Source organism: Zootermopsis nevadensis, unplaced genomic scaffold (assembly GCF_977971745.1).
Source record: "Zootermopsis nevadensis isolate Lab colony 2312 unplaced genomic scaffold, Znev_1.0 Znev_ptg000005l, whole genome shotgun sequence".
Classification (NCBI taxonomy): Eukaryota; Metazoa; Arthropoda; class Insecta; order Blattodea; family Termopsidae; genus Zootermopsis; species Zootermopsis nevadensis.
The window spans coordinates 3,382,445-3,404,560 of record NW_028259137.1 but is presented as its reverse complement, the minus strand read 5'-3'; the positions used below and the strand labels follow the sequence as shown (position 1 = coordinate 3,404,560).

The following is a 22,116-nucleotide window of genomic DNA, read 5'->3' as shown; positions in this document are numbered from 1 at the left end:
TCCGATTGGACACTCAGTAAGTGACGAGCTATCCAACGGGAATGGCTCATTTGAATCTACAGGTTGTCGATGATGAGATGATTTGGAAGGGCATTCATAACCTACGTTCGGCACACGTCAGCGATAAAATCCCAGGGGTTAAATTCAATGTCATGGTCTCTTCCAGAATTAATGACCTCTGCCATCAGTAGGGAATTTCTGGTTTAAGAGACTTTTCACAAGGGAGGCTGTCCTCTGTCTCTCGTGAGATAACGGTGGCATTGCTACACACTGCTACTTTTAATTTGGCCAATTCATATTAATAACGACGGAATTTGCCTTGTAATTAATACTATACTAATCACACTCCACATTTGAAGCCATAATTATGCTAATGCAATTTTGATGTCATACCTTAAGACAGCCAGTTCGAGATTCGAACTGGGATTCTCCTGTCATAACCAGAAGGCTTATTATAGTACGAGGTGCGATCGGAAAGTTTCAAGACTGTGTCAATAGCTGGCGAACCGGATGTAGTACGAGCTTCTGCCGCTAGGGGGTGCGGCCTACATTCATAGTGAATCAGTGTGCCAGCAGGCATCATCGAATTAGCATTTGTTTCTTAGTTACGAGCGTTTTGGTAGTGCATTACACCGACCCTCCTGCGATTTCGGAATGGCGTGTGCATCAAATTTTGCCAAAGACTCGCCAAAACGGCTACGGAAACCTATGAAATGCTAAAGCAAGCATTTGGGGAGTCCGCAAACTTTTGTGTGGCATTCACGTTTTAAAAATGGCCGAACCTCTGTCGATGATGACGAGCGTTCTGGACGACCATCTTCGAGCACGACGCCCGAAAATGTTACGAAGATTCGGCAGGCCATTCACGAAGATCGACGTCGTACCATCAACGACTTGTGCGACATTGTTGGGATAGGCTATGGGACCTGTCAGCTGATTCTAAAGGAAGAACTCCACATGCGACGCATCCTGTCTGAGGACCAGAAGCAGAATCGACTTCTCGTTTGTCAGGAGCTCAAAGATCTTGCAAGAACCGACCCCAAATTCCTTTCTAAGCTCCGTGTGACTTCTTCCTCTTCCCAAAGATGAAAATTCAGCTAAAGGGAAGGAGATTTGAGACGATAGAAGGGATTTAGGCAGAATCGCAGATGGTGCTTGACAGGCTGACAAAGAAAGATTTCCAGGGATGCTTCCAGGCTTGGCAGCGGCGCTGGGATCGTTGTGTTCACTCCCAGGGGAACTACTTCGAGGGTGCTGGATGAATTTAATACCTGAGATAAGTGTACGGGTTTTTATAGGCGCAGTCTAGAAACTTTCCGATCGCACCTCGTATTTACAGAATCCGTCGTTACACTACATCAAAATTGCTTGAAATGAGTTTACATTCTGGTGTGGGGAGACTACAAACGCGTCCATGATTTAATTTGGAGAACCTCAAAAGGATGAGACGCAGATGGGAGGATAATATTAGAATGGATTTCGATCAAATAAACAAGCTTCTGTTAGAAGACTTTTATCCGTTGATATAAATCGAACGTCGTGACAGGGTAATTGTTATAAAATATGTCCCGCTGTCCGTTAGATTGATGCTTCGGATTTGGGAGAATCCGGGTTTAAATCTCGGTCCAGAAACTAGCTATCTTTACTGTTTTGTTTTTTTTAAATTTTTTCCAGACTAATTCCGAAACCATGAAAACGACGACAGCAGCTTCCTTCCATATCCTTTCCAATCGATTATTTATCGTTATAATGTCAATACCTTTCTGTCTTGGCTACTAGAAAGCGTCGTTAAATAAATGAAACACATTTCCCGCAAAGTAAACATAACACTTCTCCATTGGAAAGATCAACTGGTTAATGCGTTTGGAGGCGAAGATCATATAAATAATAATTTACGAATCCAGTCCGTACCGCAAAGAAAACACAACTCTTCACCATTACAAAGATCAACTGGTTAACGCTGTTTAAAGGAAATAATCGCTCGTTACAATGAGAATCATAGTTCGTCTGAATATTTAAGAATTCAGTCCGTACCGCGAAGTAAACACAACTCTTCACCATTACGAGGATCAAATGTTTAACGCTGTTTAAGGAAGTAATCGCTCGTTACAATGAGAATCATAGTTCGTCTGAATATTTAAGAATTCAGTCCGTACCGCGAAGTAAACACAACTCTTCACCATTACGAGGATCAAATGTTTAACGCTGTTTAAGGAAGTAATCGCTCGTTACAATGAGAATCATAGTTCGTCTGAATATTTAAGAATTCAGTCCGTACCGCGAAGTAAACACAACTCTTCACCATTAAAAAGGTCAACTGGTTAACCTTTTGAAGTCAAAGCTCGTCTAAATATTACGTATTTAAGAATTCAGTCCGTACCGCGAAGTAAACACAACTCTTCACCATTAAAAAGATCAACTGTTTAACCTTTTGAAGTCAAAGCTCAGAGAGAGAGAGAGAAGAGAGAAAGTGGGGGGGAGTAGCGATAGGCACTACTGTTATAAATGGGGGAGGGGTATAAAGTTGGTTGTGGGCTACGAAGGTTCCCAGGCAGTGCCCGCTCGTCCTTCTGGTATGAATAAGTTTAATGAGGACAAGGGATTTAGGAGACAGGATGGGGTAAGAAATAGGGTAGGGGGGGAGTTGATTCGGGTCTTTGCGTTAATTTTGAATTTTGAAATTGGCCTTGGTGGTGGCGTTAGGAATAATTTACGTTAAGTTTTGGGGGGGGGGTACTATAGAGCGGAATTTTGACATTACTCTGGGAGGGCTGCATGGGAGGCATGCAGAGCAACGTGGGATTTGGGTACCAACTCAGCATTTGCTCTAGTACCGAGGAAAACCACGGAAAACCTTGGTCGAGTTCAGTCAAAGCTCGTCTAAATATTACGTATTTAAGAATTCAGTCCGTACCGCGAAGTAAACACCACACTTTACCATTACAAGGATCAAATGGTTAACGCTGTTTAAGGAAATAATCGCTGTTTATTGTGAGAATCATAGTTCGTCTGATTAATATTAAAGAATTCAGTCCGTACCGCGAAGTAAACACAACTCTTCACCATTACGAAGATCAATTGGTTAACGCTGTTTAAGGAAATAATCGCTGTTTAAAGTGAGAATCATACGAAACACATAAATACAAAATGAAAAGTTATTTATTGTTGAAACAGATTGAACATGTAATTGTCATTTGAGTTTTAAATTGCTAGTTTCCATTTCGAATGCAGTTGTTGTATTAAAATTCAGTGTATAGGTATTTATTACACAAGAAATCTGAGTTACTGATTTAAAACGCTGAGTTTATTGGTCGGTATGAATTTGGTGGCTTTGTTTATGTATACGTAAATCGCTGCAGGTTTGTACACCACTTTCATCTTTTTACATACACACTACAGCGCTGAAACTTCTGCGCAGTCAAGGTCATGCTTTCTTTTAAAGCGACACGCCTCTGTGTGGGTTTAATGTTTTTTATGGGTTATTTTGTTTGTTTCAGGGTGAAGACAATGTTGAGTATTTCCTTGGACTGACTCCGAGTGGAATCATCGTATTACGAAACAAAAACAAAGTGGGGAATTATTACTGGTAAGCAAAGAAAGATGGCGTAACGAGGATATTGGTGAAATATTGCTATTTCCTTCTCACGTAATCCGAACCACAGGGAAGCCTCCCCTCCCCCTCCCCCCCTGTACCTCTTAGAGCAGTTTAGGGTTTCTCTGTGCTCTTGCATCTATTAATAATGTTCTCGAAGCATTTCTAGGTTATGTATGTATAATACCTCACACCTGAGTCCGCCTCGAGAAATTTATGCCATTATGAAGACATCGCAATATTCTGAGAGATAAATTCTAAGAAAAGAATTTGCATCTGCAGATTTTTATGTATCGTTATTCATAAACGCGATTCCAAGCGAGAATATGAATATGCATGACCGAAACGTCATGTTGGTAACACTTAAGAGTCTTTATCCGAATGGTTTTAAAAAATATTCTATTTACAATTATATGCAGTACGAGGTATTTCTGTATGTTATAAAATTTGAAGATGGCTGTTTTTTGGGTTGTATCGTCGTGTAGTCTGGTGGAAGTTTACCAACTTTTAATAGGTCCTTGCTGCCGCCATCATCAGGGCTCATATGAAAACCGTAAAAAATAGTTTAAGGTAACAAGGTCGAGAAAAAGGCTTCATTTCTTTTATAGTTTAGTAAAAATTATAATTCCAGGAAGAATGCAACAAAAATTAGTACCACAAGAAGAGTAGTTTACTGAAAAGCGAAACTCGTCATGATTTTTTGTTTAAAACTTTGTTTTATCTTTTGTTAAAATATATCTTTTACGTCATAGGAATTCATTTTATACCAAATAATTTTGATAACATTACGGAAACAGCTTTGTTTAAAACATAATTGATTTAAAAAGACACGCCTTTATTCAATATGTAAATTTTTAACTTGCCCATTATCTGTATTTCAATAAAATTACAGCGTTTCGGAAGCTGGATCTTCTTCCTTCTTCAGGTAAAAAAATGAAGGGATGGAATCCCTAGCTGATGGGCCCCCTGGCTGAACTATCCTTAGACCTGGACCATCTTCCGAAACTTTTTTTTATTGAAATATAGGCGATTGAAAAAGCTTTGAAGCTGAAGTTCATCTTCTTACGTAACATTTAAGAATTCAGTCCATACCTCCAAGAGAACGAAACACTTCGAGGTGTGACAAAAAAGTTCCCGGATTGGCCGCATATATTTCGCATCGTGGTAGAAAATCTGCAGATGTTAACAGAATATTGTGGTGGGTCTTCACGAGCATAAGGTACAAATTGTAACGTAAACATACAAATTAATTTTTATTTAAAAATGGTATGGACAGTGTTAAATATGTAGCTTTACCGTAGACTGAACCACGTTTTAATGAAGGTAAATTAAATTAATTTAAATTATTTTTCAGGCCGAGAATAACCAAAATATACTTCAAGGGCAGATATTTCATGCTCCGCGTTTGCGACAAGAATGTAAGTACGATCCAAAAACATTTACTTTTAGGGAATTAATAATTGAAGGGATAGAATTGTTTTTATTGATATATGATGATGCATGTATGAAGTGTCGATTATGTCATCCGTTTACTGTGGAGAATATACAAGACTCCCGATTATCCTGGGCGGAGTAACCGGTTTAAACTAAGTTTAAAAATTAATTTAGAAAATGTGTTGTAAAAATTTGAACGATTGTAAATAAAATAATAAACACAGTAGTTGACGTGTTAACTAAAAAATATTTTTTTGATAAAACCTGAAGTTTACGACAGGAAAACTTTATTACTCTCCGAGGGAATTATTTTTTTTTAAAAAAAATGGTTGGTATGTATCGTATTAAATTTTATATAAAATCCTTTCTGCTATTAGTGAATCTTTGAAAGTTTGGGTATTTAATCTCTGTAAATAAACGTACGTATCTGCTACATTTTTTTTTTAATTTTTGCGGATTATCCGTGGTTCCGATTATCCGATAAAATGTATGTCCAAACCAAACCAGATAATCGGAAGTCTTACTGTATAATACTTTTGTCATGAAACTAGTTATTTGTTGTATATTTATTATTTATTAATATATCTATTTCACGACTTCAGTAGCTCATAATATATCGTTAAAGATAGATCGATTCATCAGTAATGAATTGGACAGGGTATGGAAACAAATGACGCTGATATTCTAAGATTTTCCTGAAGGAACTAATAAATGTGTAATGAATGAATTATTTAACGACGCTCTGAGAACATCTGAGGTTATTTTGACCTTTGAGGAAAGGTACAAAGTTATCGAACGTCATATTTTTTAAAATGTTATCACAAACTATCGCTCGGAGTGGGGCAGGTACGAAAATCCCCGAGAAAACCAAGTAAGTTGGCGTTATTTTCGGAGCTCACCTGTGTCACTACCTGTATATTCTGTGACACTTTTGTATTGCATACGATTTTCTTATGTGTTATAAAAAAGATATTCCGCTAATATATGGACACCCTGTATAATTACGTCCTTACGTAATGCAACTTATGTTTGGCATTGATTGACTTTGTGAATAATAAACTTGCTTCTGCAGTAAACGAACAATCATAAAGTTAAAATAAATTTGAGAAGTGTTGTGAAACGTGGATTACATCTCTACGGTCTTGTTACGATTTATTTGGTTTCTGAACCCCGTTTCGAATTAGCAGGAGTTCGTCTTTTAACGCAGATTACATGTGTCTGAGAAAATGTATTTTTTTTTTTTTACATTTCTGGAAAACTATTTATGCCATATCAAAAATTATTATTGAATTGAATAATTATTTAGTTTTTACTGATAAACATATATGTAAGACGTTTCGGTGAAATAATAGTTTCCTTTGTTTCAAACATTACGTAACATTAATTTTATATCTGTATTTGACTTGAGTAATGCACTAGACGTAACTCTGTCAGACTTATTACGAACTGAAATACCCATGGCCAATTCCTGTCAGGGGTAGGACATCTCTCGAGGCGCGGGGTTTTACCTCCACGTCCCCATACGCCTAAGTGAGTGGTGGTTAGGGGGACAACAATTTTTATCTGAGAGGTTTCACCCTTTAAGGCCTATACTTTTCACTTCTAATGTACTTTGATATTTTATTATGCTATTTCAACTGTAAAAAGCGAAAATGATAATGAATTATGAAACGACTATAAAGCAGGAGGAATGGATCATATTTTGAGGCCTTTTGGTGAAGTATTGGAATTTATTAACCGAAGAAGAACCTTGTGTTACTCTGTCCCTGACCTGGATTCGAGGCATCCTACCGCTGAGCAAACTTACTCGGTCACAGTTGAAGAGACACGACCTTATCAGAATGGTATTTGGTCTTCTCAGATTCGCGGGATATTATAACATCGGCTAAGACATCTTGAAGAAAATTGGGGGGGGGGGGGGGGGGAATGTCGTGTGCTCGCTGGTTTCTTTTCATCTCATCCTCCATTTCGATAATCTATTTCTGTTCTCCTCGACCAATCGAAGTGATATATTTCCAATCCAAAACCAGTCACGTGGTCCTTATTGAATGAAGTACCTCGAGGCTTTATCCTAAATTACTTTGACATCTTTCAAATAAGAAAGAAAGAAAGAGTGAAAAAGTTAAGGAAAATAAAGGATAAAATATAGATTTAAAAGTAACAAGTTAGGAACTGTACGCGTGTGGTAAAAATTCTGCGTCTTTTGCCAGAATTTGTGCCTTTAATACTTTTCGACTGGCATCACTGACGTCAGACGCGTCTCGTGACTGAACAATTATGTTACCACAGGTAACCGTGGTAAATGTAGCTAAGTGCGATAGGTACGCTGTTATATAAAGTGAACATTAAAATTCTCCGATCCAGGGCTGTGTGATATAAATATTGGATTAATGTATAAATCATCGAGTTAAGAAATTAACGGAATCTGTTTCGTAACTATTTTTTTTTCGAATCGCAAGTTCCAGGTGTATGGTGGGCGTGGGATTATAGCTCCACGTATTTATATTAGCTTCGCGTTCCGGCAGCTTTATTCCCGGGGAAAGAATTCCTGTACCCATTGGATAGGAGACTGGGTTTACCACATATCTGGAGTCTGAAATCTGAACTTTATGGCAAGACAGAAATCCTGCCTTGCCGGGAATCGAACCCAGATCGCCCAGCATGTAGTCAGACTCTATATTGACAGAATAAGGGCTTGTATCTAGAAGCACAGGTAATTCTGATGACATCACCTAAGAAGGAACAAATGAGGCAGTTTTCTCTTGCACGAGTGATATCCTTTGGCGTGTTCCTACTCAATTCTGAGGAAGTGTAAGCCAAGGATCCTCTTACTCAGCCCCCGTGTGTATATGTTGCCGGCAATGTATAGAATGCCTGAAGTCAGTAGGTAAATTATGTAATAAATCGTAATGTTAATGTTGTTTGGTTGCGTAAATTAATATTAATCAAGAGTCGATTGGGTAAGCTGTCAAGATGGAGGTTGTGCGAGATAGTCGCGAAAACCGAATATAACAAAAGTCTTGAGAATTAAAAACGATTGTTCTATATTCTAACCTAACCTAACATAAAAGTTTTGAGAATCAAAAACAATTGTTTTATATTCTAACCTAACCTAACATAAAAGTTTTGAGAATTAAAAACAATTGTTCTGTATTCTAACCTAACCTAACAAAAGTTTTGAGAATCAAAAACAATTGTTTTATATTCTAACCTAACCTAACAAAAGTTTTGAGAATCAAAAACAATTGTTTTATATTCTAACCTAACCTAACAAAAGTTTTGAGATTTAAAAAGATTGTTCTTTTCTAACCTAACCTAACCTATCACAAAAGTTTTGAGAATCAAAAACAATCGTTTCATATACTAACCTAACCTAACAAAAGTTTTGAGATTTAAAAAGATTGTTCTTTTCTAACCTAACCTAACCTATCACAAAAGTTTTGAGAATTAAAAACAATTGTTCTATTATCTAACCTAACCTAACCTAACATAAAAGTTTTGACAATCAAAAACAATCGTTTTATATACTAACCTAACTTAAAAACTTGTTGTCTTTCTAAGTTTCGGTTAAAACATGTATTTTGTATGGTATTCTAGCTCTGTTACGTATAATACGAAGTAATTTTTCTGTTCATCTTATGTTGTTTTTCGATCCGCGTGCTTTGTGTGTTAGTAAAAGGCTCTTGATTAAATTTTATCGCCGATGTGTGACACAAGGAATAAATATGTCTCATTAACGTTTATTAAAACAGACGAAGAACGTGTATTTGGCTTCCTTTGGTATAAGAGTTGGCGCCATCCACGAGAATTGTTGAAGCTGCAGTTCTAATATTCACTCCTCGTATTCCATTGCAGTAATGAAGCTAGTTTTTCTCTCTTATTCTCCTTTAGAGTTTCTCCTTCCTTTAATCTATTCTTTCGAATTTAATTCAGAGTTAACGAAGCAGACAAACCGTAGTGAGAAGCCACCAGGACGTTTTAAGAACGGGGCGCAACTTAAGTGTCTCTTCTCGAGTCGATGATCCAAAGCATTTCCTTGGGCGTATCAAGTAGATTGTATAAAATGTTGAGGCCTCAAAGTTGGTGGCGCAGGAAACCTTAATGACTGGGGAGGTGAGCCATTTAGGAAGTAAGTTTAAGAAATAATGACACGAAGTTAAAGAAATTCGATTACTGCCTCAAAGAAAACACAACGCGTCTTATTTAATAAGATCATTTGTTCAACGTTGTTAACGAAAATAATCTCACTTTTTCTTAGAATTATACGAAACTTTTAAATCCACTGCTAACAAAACGGATTTTATTTTTAAAAAAATTATTTCCGGTTCGGTACGTTGATTCCACGTGTTTCCTGGATTTAAGACGCCATCTATTGTAAAATTGTAATTTAGCGATACGCACCCCGATTTTAGAAATTTTCAAATGTCAAAAATATGCGTCTTAAAATCTATAAATTACTGCATATTTCTTTATGTTATTGTAAATTAATTTACAGTCCATGCCAATGAGTTTTCTGCATCATTTTAATGCTTTAAAGTCTACTGATAGCCATGTGTAGCAGAGTTTACGTGCTTTAAATGAATTGTTCGCCAGTCAGCCATCTTTGTCTTCTCAATGTCTGGATTGCAAATGCGCGCTTTGAAAATAATATTAGATAAAATTCTTTAGGCAGATCAAATTAGATTCCACAGACCGATGGCTGGCGTTTAATTGACAAATCAGGAACTGAATGAAGTAATTAGGGAACCGAAATTAATTACCCACAAAATCGCGGATAACGAGAAACATATTTCACAATCGAGAACACGTAAGACGAATTGAATAAAGTATCTTCCGTCGTAAAGAAGCGGTGTTGAAACAAAATTAGGGATGGTCGAAACGTCGCTAAGGGTCATTTTAGCCCTGCACCTTTCTTCTACGGAAGGATCTACTTTACGCCTTATAAACATTGCCGCTTTGATGGCAGTGATATAAATCTCAAAATAGTTCCTTTGTAATTCGCGGATTAACCTTGCAATTACTTTGCGTTCGTACTTTTGTGTGTTTCAGTTATTCAGAACGTGTTATGACTGTTAGCCACTGTCAATTACTACGGGCATACCTCGCTTTATTGCGCTTCGCAGATATTGCGTTTTTTAAAAAAATCGAAGTTTTGTGGCAACCCTGCGTCGAGCAAGTCTATCGGCGCCATTTTTCCAAAAGCACGTGCTCACTTCGTGTCTCTGCGTCACATTTCGGTAATTCTCGCGATGTTTTTTTAGACATAATGCTATTGCACACTTAACCCTTTGAAACCGAAGATCGTCTGAATATTATTTATGAATTCAGTCCGTACCGCGAAGAAAACACTACACCTCACCATTACGAAAATCAGCTGGTTAACCCTTTGAAGCCGAAGCTCGTCTTCATAATATTTACGAATCCAGACCGTACCGCGAAGAAAACACTTCACTTAACCATTAGAAGTCGAATCAGGCGGTACCACATAAGATTTAACAAAAGAACATCCCGGTCAAAGCTTTAACAGACTACAGTTTAGCGTAAACATAACTTTTATATGCACTGGGAAACAAAAATAATTCATGTGACTCGCTTTATTGCGGTGGTCTGGAACCGATTTAGCAATATCTCCGAGGTAGCCTGTATTCAATTTACCCTTCATAACTTCCTTTTCATAATCGGTTCCAGATCGCCTGACTAAATTGTAGGATGAAGATATTGGTGAATAAATTTTTGCAGTCTGGTTTACGAATATCTTTGTCGTACGTCATAGTAGGCGGTACAGATTATCATCTTATTAAGGATGAAAGCCTTGTGTTGCCATGGAGACTTTTAATAGCTTGTCGCGTGGTAACATATCAGCCTTCTGCTTGCCAAGTTCCAGTATCCTGATAATGTTGAAAATGTGCGCACAGCATCTTTGTCATCAGATACAGACTTTTCATGGAATTCCTTTGTGAACGACATCAGGTAATTTATTATACATCAAAGTAGGAAGCTTCTTTTTATGTAACTGTACACTTTACACAGTGAGTACTGAAACTGATCCACGCTTACACAATGCCTTCCAGCATTAATCCGAACTGAGAGGTAAAGTACCCGAAGGGGATAAATAATGTTCTTCGAAGTTGGATTAACACTTCAAAATGGCTTCCGTAAGACTTTGAGGTAAATTGCCACTAATTCTTGAACCCGGCTAGAGTTCTGTCAGGGCAGGGGGACGGACGAACCTAGTAAGGATATGCGTTTCGAGTGAACATCCTGCTGCCTTGTTCATTAGGCGATTCTGGTGTTAATATCTATGATGATGACTTGTGTAGTCGCTCTAGATTAGTATACAAGTGGCCATCATTTATTTATTTAGTGTTCTGTCTGACGTCAGGTCCATATGAACAGGATCCTTCCATCCTTTTCTCGGACTGGGACCTGTTCATATACGTTCTTGACAGATGATCCAGAAGTGGTTAGCCATTGCCTTCTTCTGTGTGTGAATGGAGTAATTGTTGGGATGCCACGGAGGAAAACTCCGTGTTGCCTAGACCACGGCCTTGCCCAACACAAGTTATAAATTCGGGCACCGCCGGGAATCGAACCCGAGACCCCCCCAGGATTACAAGGCCAGCGTTCTAACCGCTAGACCACCGTGGCTATACTGTCGTGATACCATTTGTTATAAAACGTTTTACTTGTTTTTCTTCAGTCTCTCCAAGCGATGATAATGGTCCCACCTCAACCGACATTTTTTATAAGTTCTGCAGTTGCCTGTGTCAAATACACGAATCGTCTTTGTATTGAGACTTGGTTTCACATTAGCACTACAGATGTCATTACCGACAGGAAATCGTCACTTATGTGAAATGACAACGAGTTTAAAATTAAATATTTTAATAATATGAAAGTGATAGTAATGTTTGATTACGTGTGAAAGAATTATTCCTCGTCTGTTTAATATCTGTACCTCGTTGATAGCAAGTAGGCAATTTGGTAATTAAACAGAGCAGACTGTTTAATGAAACCCGGAGTCAACGCGGCTAATATCAAACCCCCGTCATCTTACGTTATCCAGAGCAGGTTCATGTCAGTTCACGTCTTTCTAACGTGTTCTGTAATATCAGTCTTAATATTATCTCTCGTCGTATTCTTAGTCTTACAAGGAAGATGTATCGTGGCGTGACGGTGGGACACTGAGTTCGAGATTAAAATAAGTTGGCATGAATCATGTCTTGAGACGTTTCTTGATGTTAGTAATGACGAGATCGACGTTTTCGTGGCAACGAGTGTGAAATCATCTGGCGTGTAGCGCCGTGTAGTCTGGTAGAGGTTTACCGACGTTTCGGAGGTCATTGCTGTCTCCATCATCAGGTGGATGAAGATTTCTGTCTGCTGGGTTGTTGCGCTGTGTAGTCTGGTCGATATTTACCAACGTTTCAGAGGTCATACTGCCTCCGTCATCAGAGTATGAAGATTTCTGTCTTCTGGGTTGTTGCGCTTTGTAGTCTGGTAGAGGTTTACCGACGTTTCAGAGGTCATTGCTGTCTCCATCATCAGGTGGATGAAATTGATTTCTACCAGACTACACGGGGCATCAACCCAGAAGACATAATCATGTCGAGCGAAAAAAGTGTTTCGTGGAATCAGTTCATCTGATGATGTCATTTATGAGTGTGTTTGGAGAGGAGTAAATTCCAGGTCAGTGGATACACAGGACCGTATAGTCGAGGGATCATTGTGGTTTATTTACTTCCATAGAACAGTCCCTGCAATTGGTTGATGCTGAATCACGTAGACAGGCTGTCCATGAACTGACTGACAGAGAGTGATCTGCTAATTGAAAAGGATGTCGAATGCAAAACATATTTGAACTGTTTGGCAGTAATCCTCTCTGCATTTATTTCAGTAGCCCTTCGGTTCGTATCCTTTAACTGGTTTTAATCTACCTGTTACCACGGGGGTCAGTCGTTAATTGATCGGAGAGGCGACAAGTTTTGCAAACCAATTAATTAATCGTTTGGAACAGACTTCATTTTGACAAAAGACCCCCCCGCTGTGTCATGGAATTAACCTGTCGAAAACTTCCTGTCCCTTAACATGAAATTAACTGGACCAGTACAATCGCGTCTTATTAATAGTGTGCTGTCGGTCGAGTACTATTTTTAAGCAGTACCGACTGTCTCAGCGTAATTAATGAGTTAATTAAAATGTGTAGTGGAACGAACGTGTTCTCTATACAGATATCACATTTATGAGTATGGAACTTTGCCTTGCCATGACGATGAAGACAATTCGTACCTGGTTTATCCCTCATGCAGTTAAAGGTGCTTCGGGGTTATAATACTGAGCAATAAGGACGTAAGGACCTATGGGATTGGTCGTGGGGGGTCCTGAAAGCAGTTCTGAGCCTAATAATCTCTAAGCCTCTACACGGAATTTAACTCCATTATTTCGGCGTTGTATCCATTCGTCTTCCTGAACAAGCGTCTAATTAATTACATTATTATGAAATAAATTATTAACAATATGGACGCACTGTGCCTGACTGCCTGCTTAGTGCAGTGTATTAAATATTAGTGGGTAACTGATGTGTTTTTTTTCAGGGGCGAAACGTTCATGTTAACCGTGTTAGCCCGGCTAACACTTCGATGTATTTTATCTGTTTCAGTGTATGGAGTACCACTGAACCACGTAAATAAGACACGATAATTTTTGGTTTAGTTTTTCAGCGTGTTAGCCGGGCTGACACGGTTAACTCGCAAGCCTTGCCCCTCGTTTTTTTTAAAAGCTTACGGAGTTTGCGAAAATCGAAGTGTGGTATTTTGTTCTAGGCAATAATAGTAGCCCTCAATTATATAATTGTAATTATAAATTAATTTTTTCTGTTTTAATATCTCTTAATATTAACTGTTAGACTAACATTGGGTACAGATCACTTTTCCCATAGATAAATCGGCCGAGGCGTGATGCTGACCACCTCTCCTCCATCTAGTGCCCACTCCACTGTGTTCGTGATTTCTGACGTCGTGTAAAAGACTTCAGACCCGTCATGTTGATTTAGTTCTAAGACATCGTTTCCTCTGAAACCAGGTTTTAAAATTTCCCCAGAGACTTCTTGTGATACAGAATACACACACGTGTGATGAATCTTTTAGACCATAATTTTGATCTGAAGTAATATTTCATAACAGCAATATTTTTGACTGTAATGCAGTTCACTCCTTAAACCTCCCTGCGTGTGTGTGAGTTTACGTGCGTGCGCTCTGATTTTTATGTTTCATGTAGAAGTTTACCGACGTTTCGGAACAAGTGCCTCTGAAACGTCGGTAAACTTATATCAGATTTCACGACGCAACAGACCACAAGACGTTTTCCTTTTAGTGCGCGCTTGTATTTCGATGTCCACATTTAACACACTCCATGCCTTCTAAATTGTTAATCTAATATTAATTTGTTGTTGGCTTCTTGATGTTGGCAAACATTTAAATAAATTAATTGAATTGTATTGAATTATTTGAAGCCTGAGCTCGTCTAAATAATATTTAAGAATTCAGTCCGTACCGCGAAGAAAACACAACTCTTCACCATTACGAAGATTAACTGGTTAACGCTGTTTAAGGGAATAATCGCTGTTTACAGTGAGAATTATACGAAACACATATAAATATAAAATGAGTAGTTAAGAAAAAAAAAATTCGTAAAATATTATACAATAATGCTGAAGGTTGCCTAGCGTACTAAATATCCATGCGCCGGCCCTACTAAGTACACCATTTTGTATGTAAGCTTTGTGTATAATGTTTATTTATGGTGATATTTTTTGACGGGAATGTACTATTCATTTTCATAGATTTTAATTTCAAATTGTAGTTTGGCTGGATTTATGGATTTGTGTTGGTATTCCGTAGAGAACGTAACGTTTTGGAAACTGGATCTGTTTCTATCCTCTGGTGGAGAAGTAGGCAGTAGTTTCATAGTTGCGCCAACAGAATGCGCTGATATCAATCAGTGGATCTATTGAGTGATTGAGGTTAGCTCTTTGAAACGTATGGACCAATCCAGCGATTGACATTAGGTCTTTTCATGCAACCAAATGAATACGTTACTCCACCTTTTCACGTGATGATCGGAAGTAATCCCAGTTTCCGAAACGTGTTCACTTCAGAAGCCCAATAGGTGCATCTAATTGTAATTGTCTGAAACAGTTATTGTGCCTGAAATGTAGGAGGCATTAGTTATATTTCAAAATTTTTAAACTTGCTTTACAGTGCGTCGTATCAAGATTTAGCTTCAGACGTACAGGTAATAATGGAAGGTGACATGCTCAGAGGAAATTACAGCAGATTTGTTCATAATAAAAACGATCTAGATATAATTAGAATGGTCCGTTTACAACAATCAGTGTTTTGAAACAACTGCCACTTCACCAGGCCGTTCCGAGTCTTTACCTGGCCGTGCCGAATCCGGCGTGGCGTTGTAGAGCGCAGCACTGAACACGAATGGTGACTACTGTGTGTGGTGTGTGACATCTGAGGTGTATTAATTGTTTTGTTTTGTCTTATAGAACGACGAGAACACATACGGCTTCGAGACGCCTTCCAAGTCCGCGTGCAAACATTTGTGGAAGTGCTGTGTGGAGCATCACGCATTCTTCCGATTAGTTCAAGTGTCACCGACTGCCCCAGACATCTTTGTCCTCGGTTCCAGGTTTAGGTACAGGTGTGTTCAGAAGTAACACGTGAATCAAACTTATTTCTTACTGGTGTAGTGACCATTATGTTAGTGTACTGTCTTACAAACAGCAAAGAACCCTGCACAGCCAACACGTTGAAAAATTCGTTTATACCAGGTTAGTGTTGTAGATCTATACACTGAATCAACTAAATTCGATTCTTGCCTACACACTGCCCTGACATGATTGCCTCAACCATTATCACAGATCTAAAGAGAATTATAAAGCCGAAGTGTATTACTTGAAAACTAAATAGTACAGCACAGTACACGATTTTAATTTAGGATTAACATATTACGTGGTTAAACATGTATGTGGCGTGTGTATGGTTAGCTTGAAGCTCTCTGTCGTCACACCCAACCAGTGAATCATCACGTCAGTGTTGGCTGTACACAACAAGGCCGAAATGATGTAATAATTCGTGGTAGTTTAAACACGTAGTCTGCCAGAATAACATGCCTTTGCTGTCTGTTATGATTATGTTTATTACAGTCACTTCAGGTGTAAACTGTAGGACACAAACATTAATCTGCATAATGAACTAGTTGAACTAACATGCTCAGAAGTTGGCAGCTCTGGAATAATGACACAAAGGAATAGGATGTTTATGTGTTCATTGTCGTGGTACATTGGCATTTTTTTCCGAAACAAATATACATATAAATCAATCGAAAAAGGAATAACTTATAACTTATGTCTGCGTTAAATATAAACTTCAAAGTTTCGCGTCTTTGCCAAGCTTGTAATTTGTTCTTTATCAAGATTTACGTATCTTTTAGTGTTTAATGTCTGGCTTCTTGCCAAATATAATATTCCTATTCCCTGTGCACTGTTAATGACAAATGAACGTAGTATGTGCGCAAATGTAAATTTTTATTGAAATGTACACAGATTACTCCTGTGCTACATATTATTTGAAATTTGCATCTGTAACGCCGTGTATGTTACACAGTTTTTACCTGGAAAAGTTTACATTTCACGGTAGGATTTTGAAGTCAGGTGTCATGTTCATCACTTGTACGTAAAGAAACATAAGAGATGAGAATCACAAATTTTTACAGACCATTCAGAATAAATAAAACAAAATAACAGTCTAATTGCAAGTTGTCTCGGACAAGATGTGGCCCGGAAGCCGCCATTTTTACCACAAAAGGTTTGGTTAGTTAGTGACATAACCTCGATCGAAACAAAAGAATATTTGAGATTTCACTACATTAAATATTATATTATTTAATTTAGTAAATATTAGTGATGATTTCAATTCAGCTTTGTTAGACTTTTCAATAAAATTATTTTTAAAGTACTACTTTTCATTTTCGTGTTATTTTAAGCCAATAATTTTCTCGTTAATGACAACAAACAATTAAGTAGCATAAGACTAGTGTATCGTTTAGTTGAATATCGTTCGTGCTATTAATTTAAAAATAATTTAATTGGTTTAAAAGTTGAAAGGTAGTTATTGATATAGGAAACTGTTGACAGATAACAAATTTGATTATTTACAGAAATATACTTGGGTTTATTGTCCAAGCGACTGGAACGTGAAGCTGACTACTCAACTTAATTTATTACTGAGGTTAACAACGTATGAAGCAACATTTACATTTAGTTCTCAACGGCGAATACCCAGAGAAACAAACAAAGCTTCTGCGTTGTTTACCAAAATTCGCATTATGTTATCATGTTAATCGAACTAAAAGTTTGCGTACAGACTAGAGTGTCTTTTGTTCTCGGTTTATCCGCCAGTTTCCCCGTCTTGTTCTCCCGTACCTACAAAGTAACGCTTTTGATATCAGTTTCCACTTAATTTAATGTTGGATACCGTTATTATATTCAACTAATTTAATTTTTAGTCCACATTGAACGGCTTGACTCTCCACTTTTGGGAGACAAATCGTATACGTGTGCATCAAAGCGAGTTAAATTTTGGTATGAGATAATCCGCACGCACACACAGAAATGTATTTTTTTTCTTCCGGCGTTCCTTTCATAAAGGGATAAGGGACAAGCTTGCTAGTTGGCTGTCAGTTCAAGTTCTAAACCAATTAAATTATTTTTATAATAATAGCGCGAACGATATTCAACTAAACGATACACCAGTCATATACTTAACTGTTGGTCATCATTGACGAGATAATTATTGCCTAAAAATGACATGAAAATGAAAAGTAGTACTTTAAAAAAAACATTTTTATTGATAATTCTTAACAAAGATGATTATAAAAAATAAAATCATTACTAATTATAATACAATTATTAAAAGTAATTTTAATTGACTTTCATTTGCGTGCAAACAACTGTATGTTGTTTTATTCTGCATATATTTTTGCATTGGTGCTGTCAGTCTGATTGCTTTCAGACAAAAATTGCGTACTTACAAAAAATGATCGGTTGTTGCGTCATTAATTAATGCATTTTGAGTAAATGTATGTGAAATTTCTTAGTGGTATTTTACCTATCGACCAAACTTTATCGCCTGTGTTCAGAGCGCAACTAGAGACCTCTGTTGAGTTACTATCACACTTCGCATTGCTAGCCTGGAAGGCCAATGCTCTACTCGTACTAGTAGAGCCGGTAATTCAGACTTCTCTGAACGCAAATTGTGCATACAATGCTCGCTCTAGAACAAATGAAAGTGAGCCCAATAAATACTTGTTATTTCTCTTTACGTGCCTTTTTAGTGGCCGAACGGAGAAGCAGGCGCAGAGAGATGCGCAGTTGCGAATGCGAAGTCCTCCGCAGTTTACGCGTACGCCAAGCCGGAGGTATCAACGACGAATAGTTGAAGGAGCGCAAGACGGTAAGCTCAGATCTCTAGAAAGAAGTTCTTGCCCACTGATAAATATAAAATGAAAACACTCATTTTAACTTACCCAATACAGTGACAATGATCTTAAAAATAGTGTTAACTATTACAAGCATAAGTCTGGTTGACATATTGTGACAACACATGAAAATTTAATTACTTCTGCATCAAATTATTATTCTTGCTGTTTATTTTTGCATTACAGCTCCCAAAGTTGAAGAAAACGTGAATAATGAAAACATTCCTCCTCAAGAAATCAAAGCAGTCTCAATACCCCAGCCAGCCCAGTCGTGAGTACAATTTCTTTTTATGTTTTAACGAAAATGAAAAGATATTTTAAATATGCTACAATTGTGAGACTTAAGATTCTCACACAGTCATGTACAAAGATGGCTGTTCGGCCATCGTTGTCATAGTTCGAACTTTGGGCAACAGAGTGCAGCACCTCACTGTTGGTCCCACAGCACGTGTTTTGTTAGCCGCCATTTTGTTTCTTACGATTCATAGGTTATTCGAAAATATAACTTTTGAGGTTATGCTGATTGACAATACTGAATTTCATCCAGTGGTTCTCGAGTGAAATTAGTTCGACGGACGCGACTAGCTCATAATGCGTTCTCCTCATGCACTTTATGCATGGAATGTTCAAAAAGTGAAATTGTTCTAATTTTTATGATTGTGATATGTGTCGCAAGAATATTTGGTGATTTTGCTATACGTTTTGAACCATGAAACTGGTTCTGCCATGAATTCTGTAAGTACTGGCAAGTCTTCAGTGCAGACAGGGCACAAAAAGCAAAGTATTTCGGGCTAAATCACGTAGAACTAATAAATCATTTCATTACGTTTCTGACCTTATTTGAGGTTTTGCCGCATCTATGACGTAGTTGTCGTAAAATTCGCTGGATTTTTAACAACAGTTTATATTCCGAGCTGGAATACACTGGGCTCAGGGCACGATCAAATTTAAGGTTTTTACATACACAGAAATGAAGGTGATGTTGGACTTCAGTGTTGTAATGTGGAATTGAGGTTAGATACCCATGTTTAGAGGAACATCATCAGGACTGAGCCCTGAGGTAGTGTATTCGTCTGAAACATTGGTATCGACCTACAAGTCTGCATGGCGTTACAACCCAGAGGATCAATATTAATATCTTTATCATTGTGAGAACCTCGGATGTCATATAGTGATGAATGTTCACATTCTATAAAAGTTGTGAATTTCTTTGACTTGCACAATGAATAACTTGTACCGTGGAGTTTTTCTTATGTTAACAACCTCCTGCTATGGCATTGTTCTGGACCTCTATCTGGACTTACAGGTTTATTTGCGCTCGAGTCCACACAGTGTCCTAACCCAGAAAAAAAAATTGCCATCTTTACACCACGAAAACCCCAATCTCACAATTCTGTCCATTTTTCAACCACTGACACTAAAACCCCTGCTAATCAGCACAACATATACTTAGTTTAATACCAGTCGATACACTGGCGCAGAGTCGGCAGCCTGTATCGATCGACATGCAGCATTCCAGCAGTCTTACCATCGCATCCTCGTGCTGACTCGCCGCGCAGCACCCGCAGTGCTCCTTGGACCCAGCCCCATGTGCGCGGCCTCTACACCAGTTCCAGCCCTCGTTCCGTTAGGTCTGCCGGGAACAACGGTCAGCTACTGAGTCGTCTCACGAGGAGGTCTTCGAGTGTTGAGAGCCAAAGTTCAAATGATTCCCGCTCATGTAAAAGGTTAGTATTTCCAGTCCAGAAGTAATTTGAGAGTATCCAGTGACGACGACCAATATAGGTTGGTACTACCAAATGTCGTCGAACGGTTAACACTTCTGCTTCATATTTGGCGAGAGGGGGGAGACCAGCTATCTCCTGGCTGCGGTATTTTGTGGTTTCCGTCAGTCCCTCCATGAAAATGCCAGGGTCGTACCTTAAATTAGGCCATGACCGCTTCCGTCCACATCCTTTCAGATTCATTATTCACTATCTGCAAATATCGACATCCACACCAATAACATTATTGTTCCAGACATCGCCATCATCGCAGCCGTAGAGGATCTGACAATGAAAGTGAGTTATCGAAGTGTTCGGGGAAGTCGCATGGCCACCGGCGGCACCGGCACCGTTCCCACGGGAACAAACGTGACTCAGGTTCTGAGCAAGATCAACACCATCGACATCGACATAAGGGATCCGGCAGACACAGGTAACGTTGCCAAACCACAGAAGAGGCATGTTTGTCGTCATCCAGCAAGATTGTACTGTAGCTGGTTTTTTGCCACGTAACAAATCGCTCTGTTTTTGTCATAATTCTATCTTGAGGTGCTGTTTGTTTTCCATTAATGCAATTTTCTTTTCTTGTTGATTTCAGTCGTAACCTCATGTGTTGTGAGGTTCTGTAAATAAATCCCCAGACCTTTCAATGACAAGAACAAGGGAACGCCTCCTAATTTCCCTAGCTCCTGATTGGTTGCTAAACTATTAACTAAAACCTCATATGCTTTGTTTAAAACATATTTCTCTGTTATGTGCGAAACATAAGTTTCAAAACTGTAGTCTTGCTGTGACAAATAGCATCAAATATAAATTTAAACTCATTTCTGACAAAAGGGACGTTGACATCGTAACAGGAGCGTAATGTAATAAAACGCTCAACACATGCCTTCCTTTGTAACAACAACTTCTTCTTCTTCTTCTTCTTCTTCTATGGCTCTCCGGTCCGTATTCGGTCCACGGCCTCCTCAATTCTCCTCTTCCATTCGGTCCTCTGTTAGGTCCGTCCGTCCGAGGCTTCGATCGAGGTTTGATCAGGTCTTTGTCCACATTTTTATCGGCAGGACACATTTATTCCATGATGTGCATCTACGAGTGGCCGAACAGGATGCTGTTGTCTCGTCATGACGTTATTATGTATGCAGTTGTTCCTTGCAGGCATGGCAGCCATTATGAGCTCGTAGATTCCGAAGCTCAGTGGAAGGAAGTGCAGCGAAGGCAAGCCGAGGGTGGGACAGGTATTCACCAGGCGACTGTGGTAACCAATAGACGCTCTGGTTATATGAACAGTGGCATGGAAACTGAATCAGAACTCTCGTACCACCATAAACGCAAACAGAAGAAGCACAGGTATGCTTCTGGTTTACCAAACGCGGTATTTTTAACGAATTCACATTTTAATATTTTATTTTGTTTACTTTTCTCCTTCTCAAAAATCACTTTTCCCTCGTAATCGGGTGGATGATGGGTTTACTTCTTTCTCATCTCCCATTTTTCCTTTATAGCGTCGGGGTCGATCGCTCGGTCCACCTCCTCCATTCCTTCCTATCCCTTGCTAAGATTTTCATCTGCGTTAAACTTTTCCCCTTTGCCTCTCCTATTTCTCTATCCAAGTAGCTCTTTCTAGGTCTTCCTCTTGTTCTGGTACCCTCAACTCTAGTTTCCAGAAACTGTTTCGTCTGACATTCGAACACGTCCAAACGATTTCAGTTGTTTTTCTTCCAATTTTGTTTTAAGTGGTTTAATTCCCACCTCGTCTCTAATTTTGGTGTTCCTTGT

The 22,116-nt window shown here is 38.5% G+C and overlaps 1 protein-coding gene across 10 annotated transcripts in view; it reads left to right on the top strand.

The window, feature by feature from the left end:
- Nucleotides 1-22,116, top strand: part of LOC110841260 (band 4.1-like protein 4) — a 334,673-nt gene that overhangs the window by 295,350 nt on the left and 17,207 nt on the right. For 9 of the 10 annotated variants that reach the window (XM_022086634.2, XM_022086635.2, XM_087343391.1 and 6 more), the window contains 8 exons: nt 3,498-3,586; nt 4,947-5,010; nt 15,582-15,736; nt 18,431-18,549; nt 18,761-18,845; nt 20,056-20,301; nt 20,594-20,770; nt 21,496-21,687. In XM_022086634.2, coding sequence (XP_021942326.1) covers nt 3,498-3,586; nt 4,947-5,010; nt 15,582-15,736; nt 18,431-18,549; nt 18,761-18,845; nt 20,056-20,301; nt 20,594-20,770; nt 21,496-21,687 — 1,127 coding nt within the window. The remainder of the gene's footprint in view (nt 1-3,497; nt 3,587-4,946; nt 5,011-15,581; nt 15,737-18,430; nt 18,550-18,760; nt 18,846-20,055; nt 20,302-20,593; nt 20,771-21,495; nt 21,688-22,116) is intronic. The other variant, XM_087343388.1, reaches the window with a different exon arrangement.